Source organism: Octodon degus, unplaced genomic scaffold (assembly GCF_000260255.1).
Source record: "Octodon degus isolate 3935 unplaced genomic scaffold, OctDeg1.0 scaffold00189, whole genome shotgun sequence".
NCBI classification, from domain to species: domain Eukaryota; kingdom Metazoa; phylum Chordata; class Mammalia; order Rodentia; family Octodontidae; genus Octodon; species Octodon degus.
In genome coordinates, this window is record NW_004524765.1 from 3,657,624 (window position 1) to 3,664,670 (window position 7,047).

The 7,047-nt window shown below is 38.2% G+C and overlaps 1 protein-coding gene across 1 annotated transcript; it reads right to left on the bottom strand.

Moving 5' to 3' along the window:
- Positions 1–5,385: 5,385 nt before the first annotated feature.
- Positions 5,386–6,321, bottom strand: LOC101571018 (olfactory receptor 11G2-like). Its single transcript, XM_004644038.2, has one exon. The coding sequence runs from the start codon at positions 6,319–6,321 to the stop codon at positions 5,386–5,388; it is 936 nt and encodes a 311-aa protein (XP_004644095.1).
- Between the last annotated feature and the right edge of the window lie 726 nt (positions 6,322–7,047).

Below are 7,047 nucleotides of genomic sequence, written 5' to 3' on the forward strand. Positions count from 1 at the left end.
AAAAGATACTTGTTTCCTACATTTATGGTCCCCCTCATGCTTCTTCTGGACAGCTCTGCTTACACATTTTTGTGTCCATATCCTTGAGACAGAGCACAGTCCTCCTGCCCACTAAGCCCAGCCATATCAAACTCCTGTTCACAATAGAGGAGCTTTTGGATCCAAGGCAGATCCAGCCAGATTTCACTATGACTGATGAAAGGCAACACTGAACAATATCAGATACTGACTTCCACCATCTGGCAAATCCAGCCAGATTTCATTATGACTGATGAAAGACAACACTGAACAATATCTGATGAAGTCAGATATTGACTTCCACCAAGATTTGGCACACTTCAGAGGATGGGATCTTCCATTATTTTTCAGGACACAAAATGACTCCTTTCTTTCATTTTACCTCTAACAATTACACAGCTTCTAACAATTATGTCTAGCACTGTGCAAGAAGCTCCCTGAGATGCAGGCTGGGCATCTGAAGGAGATGGAGGCTTCTTCCTTAAGCTTTTGTCTTTGGCATCAGAATATGAACATGAACACCATGAAGCTTGCAGCCCTGCAGGAATTGTGGAATGGAGTACTCCTGATTCAACAGATGTTTCAGACATCAGTGACTTTCATTATTGATAAAAAGCTATAACAGCCATCAGGGAAGGAGCATTGTACACCCAAGCAAGGTTAGAGTTGTGGGAGTTGCTAGAAAAGAATTCAGGGGGGAAGAAGCAATGCCCTTTGTTTTTTCAAAAATGGGATCACTTTTTCATGTGATCCCATTTGGTTCACATAAATTCCTGGGAAATACCTGTTATGGTCTTTCTAAAGATTTTTTAAATTTCATTTATGTGGTAGAGTATATCACTATTCAGTTCATACTCATAGTGATTCTCCTGTCCAGCCTTCCCAGCACTGGGATTACAGGTGTGGGCCACCACAACTGTTTTCCAGCATGACATGCAGTAGTGGGGTGAAACTTGGGTCCTTGTGTTTGGCAGGCACCTCCACCACTGAGATATCTCCTCAGCCCCTGTTGTTCTTAAAAGTCTCTTTTTCATTACTGTATCTTTGTGATATATAATGATTATCTTCATCATCAGTAATTAGTGCACATACATATGACATCATGATTATTTTCCTTCTCTTCCTCTATGCTTCCACCTCATCCTGCACCCCTAGAACTCTTCCTGTCTCCACAAAGTTAATTTCCAAGTTTTGTATCATTTCTCCTTTATTTTCTCCTTGAAATTATTAAGTTTTGGGTTACTCAGGTAAGAGAATCCATGAATATGTACCTTATTTGCTTCAATTTGCATTTTATCAAAAAGTAGATCTATTTTCTATAAATGACTCAAATTTATTATTCCTTATGGCTGAGTAGTACTCTATTAAGTATATGTATCATGCTTTATTGGTCTATTCATCTGTTGGTGAGCATATAGGCTGCTAAATGCAAGATTTGGCCATTTTGAATTGTGCTGCTATAAACATGAGAAACCGAAAATATAAATAATGAGCAAAATAAAACATGGATGATGAAAAATAAGGAGGTAGATTTTTTTCTCAAAAGGGAAGTGGAGAGATGGATGGAGGGAAGGTGGAAAGAGGTGAAAGGGAAGAGAATGAGAAGGAATTAAGATGTGTCATGTACATGTACCAACTTTCCACAAAGAATATAATCAATCATTAGAATAAAAAAAATCCAAAAAAAAAAAAAAAAGAATTAGTCATTAGGTAATGCAAACATCTGCTGATGAAAATATTAAAGAAAAAGAAATTTCAAAAACAATAAACAAATAAAAATATGAGTGTGTATTTTAAAAGTTAAAATTTTGGGTTGTAAAAAATATGAGTGTGTCATTGTAACATGTTAAGTTCAACTCTATCATGAAGGTACCCTGAAGCAGAGTAGAAGGGTGAAATAAAATATGTAATTTTAGTTCTTTAAAGAATCTTCATATTTTTTATGGTGGTTGTACTTGGATCAATCTCTACTAAAAATGTAGAAGTGTTCCTTTTCCCCCACAAACTTTCTACACTTGTTTTATGAATTTTTGATGATAGTCAGGAGATATCCTTTGAAACACAAGAATTAAGTTTCTGATTTGTTAAAGTGGAACTATAAAGCATCCATCAGTATTTCCACTATGAATCAGATTTGTAGCATAAATCTTTCAGAATATAAGATAATAGGAGAGAAAATGACATAAATAAATTAGCTTTATTTGAATTTATATAGATCTCCTAGAAGAACCAAATTTTCAGTGTCTTTTTAAATTTTGTTCATGAAGATAACAGGATTATCATTTGACATTTCAAGCACATACAAAGTACTAGTATTTATCTTGCCTCTTTTTTTTTTCTTTTTTGACGGAAACAAGGATTGAACTCAGGCCCTTGCACTTGCCAGGGAAGCACTTATTCCACTGAGCCATCTCCCCAGCCCCTATCTTGGCTCTTAACAATAACAAGTATTAGTTATATGTGTTGTCTAAATATAGAATGACCAATTATTAGATTGGTACCAGATTTTTATTTACATTTTATACCTGGAAAAATATGGAGCTTCCACAGAGCAACCACTGTAGAAGAGTAGCTATGGCCCTATGCTAGCCCATGGCTGTAGGCCTCAACAAGGGCCACAAGGCGACTAAGAATGTGAGCAAGCTGAGTCACAGCTGCCATTGCAGATGCCTCACCAGACACTCCAAGTTCCTGCAGGACATGATCCAGGAGGAGTGCGGCTTCATCCCCAGTGAGTTGTGTGCCATGGAGCTGCTCAAGGTCTCGAAAGAAAAAAGCACCATCAAGTTCATCTAGGAAAGGGTGGGGATGCACATCCATGCCAAGAGGAAGCACGAGGAGCTGAGCAATGTGCTGACCACCATGAGGAAGACCACTACCAAGAAGAACTGAGCCCCTCTGGAATAAAGCTTTCCAGAAAGTTAAAAAAAATGTATGAAAATGGGTCATTTGTGTAAGGATTTTTTCTTTTTGAAGATAGATTTTAATTTCCACATAATAGTTGTACATATATATGAAGTATAGTGTGGTATTTCAACACATGTATAATATGTGGTGGTCAATTCAGCATTAATTGCCGTATAATATTACTTTAATCATTCATCATCTCTCTCTTTTTTTTTTTTGTATTTTAGAACAGGGTCTCCAGGGCCTACAGGGTCTCGCTGTGTAGATCGGACTGGTTGTGATCCTCCTGTTTACAGCCTCCCAAGTGCTGGGATTACAAGTGCATGCCACCATGCCCAGTCTCAATCGCCATCTCAGCATGCCCAGGGAACTCCTGGTCCTTGCATCTGCCTAAGCAAGTACTTTAATCCTCATCATCCCTTTATGGTAAGAATATTTAGTGTGCAGGACCACCTGAGCAGCTTTGGATATAAAAGAGCAATCATCTCCATTTTGGCTGAGACTGACCCTATTTCGCTGTATTGATGTATACAGAGCTGGCTGATACTTTTCCTTCTCCCTTCAATTAGCTTTAAGCAATGCATGTTGGTTGAGCTGAGGTGAAAGTGGTAGTCTTTGAAGACAGAAAGTATGCTTCCCCTGATAACCCACACCTGCCAAGTCAAGACAGAAAAAGAGCCAATGCTTCATGCTGTTACTGGGATCAAGCCTAGAGATAGAAGTTATGACTTCCTAGGACTTGAAAGATTACACATCAAAGCAGAAGCACCAGACCCCAAAACGTTAGATTCTATTTGAATAGTGTAATGCAGATTACTCTATGCACATCCCGCTCTACATATCACAGAGGTAAATGCAGGCCACCTACCTAGCCAAGCTCACACTACTCATTTGCTTCTTACAATTCTCATTCATCCTCAAGCCACTCCTCCCTCATGACTGAATACAATTTGGGTGTGGCCCTAGGTTGACCTTTTGGTTCAGAAAAGTCATCTTTGTAGTTGTATTTAGGACCCTTTGACTCCCTATAATTATTAATATACTTTAGTGTCTTTATTTTCACTATGAGTTACACTTGGAGTGGTATATTGGAATTAACTGACTTCTTTGACTGAGACAAGGACCAGGAGGGACTTTCTATAATTTAGCACTAAATTAGTTATTTCAAAATATAAAATAGTCATTAACAGTAGTTCTTCTATTGTGCTGTAGAATATTGAAGTTCTCTCCTCTTATTCAATGGCATGCACTGTTCCCATGTCTCCACTGTCGTAGTGAGGTTTCCTGCTGCAGGGACAAGTGTCTGACATCTGTAATTTAATCTGGCTTATAGTTTCAGAGATTTTAGTCCATGTTTTCCTCTTTCTGTTGTTGTGGGTCTCAGATGAGACAGAGGACCATGAGGAAGAGTGTGATGGAGCAAACTACCATGGAATGGTGTCTTTGAAGCAGACAGCAGGGGACTAGCACCATAGAACAGGGGCACAGGGAGCAAATCTAGTTCCCAAGGTCATATGAACAGGACTCACTTCTTCCAATGAAGCCTTGCCTTCTAACAGCCCATTCAACTAAGCCATCGGTGTGATTAGTGCTCCTTATGATCCATTCACCTCTCTAGGAATTTCTTAATCCAGTCAGTCATGATGAGCCAATATGCATTCCAACAACATTCTCTTCATGTTTGTCTTTACTCTTACTAAATTCTGGTAAATGTTATTTTCTATTTCTATGAAACAAACACTTTAACTTCCACATATAGATGAAAACATACAATGTTTTACTGTTTGTTTGTTTTTTTTTGGTGGAACCAGGGATTGAACTCAGGCCCTTGCGCTTGCCAGGGAAGTGCTTATTCCACTGAGCCATCTTCCCAACCCCAATGTTTTACTTTTTGTGCCTGTTATTTCACTTTAAAAGATGTTCTGCAGGTCTACCCATGTTGCTGTGTTGGTACTTTCTGACCAGCACATAAGATTCTGAATGTTGGAATCAATCTGTGGATAGTGCTGCGATAATCATGCCAATGTAGATTCATGTTTTCCATACTGATTTCATTTATTTTTGGACATATATCAATTAAAGGGACACATGGGCCATACAGTAGTTTTATTTTTTATTTTTTGGAACCTCATTTCTATTCTCCAGATTGGCTGAATGAATTTATATTCCCACCCACAGTGATAGATGTGGTTATGCGTCTCCAAAAACACATGCCAGCACTTGTTACTTTTGCGTTTTTTATTATAGGTATTTTAACTGAGGAGAGCGATTCACTGTGATTTTAGTTTTAATTTCCCTGGTGATTAAGGATATTGGATTTTTTCATTGATGACTTGATGAATATTTGTGTATCCCTTTTTGAGACTTTTCTATTAATGTCATTTCCCATTTTAAATTAGATTATTATTGTTATTAGTGTTGAGTTGCTTGAAAGGATTTTTTTGATGAAAATTTTTACAATCATCTTCCAAGAAATTTCCGAAAGGCATGTTTCATATCTTTGTTTCTTAGACTATAGATCACAGGATTAATGAGTGGCGTTCCTACAGAATAAAACAAGGTAACCAGCTTTTGCATTCCAGATTCATGCTCAGATGTTGGGCTCAGATACATTACCATAACTGAGCCATAAAATAATGAAACTACAGTCACATGGGACCCACAAGTAGAAAAGGCCTTCTGTCGCCCTGCTGCTGAAGGAACTTTGAACACAGATCTGAGAACCAGCATATATGACCCCATAATGCAAAAGAAAGGAATAAACAGGACCAGAGACATTATCATTGTCCAGAAGAACTCCATCATTGGGGCTCTGGAACAGGTGAGCGCTAAAAGAGGACCTGGGTCACACAGGAAATGATCAATTATCCTGGGGCCACAGAAGGACATCTGTGAAATGATGGTGATGGGGATTGGGAACCAGAGGAAACCAAGGACCCAGCAGCTGACTATGAGATTGGTGCAGAGATGCCGTGTCATAATGGAAGGGTAGTGCAGAGGCCTGCAGATGGCAAGGTAGCGATCAAATGCCATAACTGCCAGGAAGAAGCATTCTGTGCAACCCAAGGAAAAGAAGAAATAGAACTGGAGGAAGCAGCCAGAGAAGGAGATGACCTTGGCTTCAGAAAGGAAATTGGCCAGCATGTTCGGAACTGTAGAGTTGACATACCAGATCTCCAGGAAGGAGAAATTGGCCAGCAGGAGGTACATGGGTGTGTGTAGTCTCTGATCCCAGCTCACCGCACAGATGATGGAAGCATTGCCCATGAGGGTGAGGAGGTAGACAGCAGAAAAGAGCACAAAGAGGAGGATCTGCCCCTCCCTGGGGCAGCTAAAGCCCAAGAGGATGAAGCCAGTGATGGTGCTGGAGTTGCTGGGGGTGTGGAAAATTTTCATCAGTCTGTAAATACCAACAATGGCTGAATATCCTGGGAAGAGCAGAAAGACTTCTTGTTGTTGTTGTTATTGTTCAAAAACGAAACATATCACTTGTCATTACTGATTCAATATCCACTGAGTATTCACGGTTTTGTAGGGTTTTTTCCTAAGTACTGTGGATATAGCAGTAAATAGAGCAAAGTAAAACACTTCATATTGCTTGATTGAAGACACTTTCTTTCATCTCTTAAAATAGCTACAGTAATTTTACTGTTTCTTTGGCAAACACTTTTTATTTTATTCTGTTTATTCACTTTTTGTGGTTATAAATGACATGCATTGGCTTGTGTTTGCCATGTTATTTTCCTGTGATTTTTTCCCCTACTTTTGTTTTGTGTTTAATTGTTTGCCCATCTGCTGGGTCCTTTCTCTTGTCATTCTTGGAATTATAATTTTTTAAAATTATTTTTACTTACCTTAATAAAAAAAGATAAAATAGTAATGAAACATTTTCCAAACAAGTTAGTAAGACAGTTACAAAAATTAATTCATTGCATATTATTATCTTTTTAGTAGTTATTCAGAGGAGAAGATGTTGACATGACATCTTGTCTAAACAGTATTAGTACAAAACTTTCTTCTCATTAAACTAAGAGAAAGTAGCTGTATATCTATCCTAACTATCTTGTATATACTTATATATTTTTTACTCCAAAATGGTCCTTTATTCATATTTTTTTGCCA

Coding starts and splice junctions, on each gene's coding strand:
- LOC101571018 (XM_004644038.2), bottom strand. CDS start 6,321: ATGAAAATTTTCCACACCCCCAGCAACTCCAGCACCATCACTGGCTTC.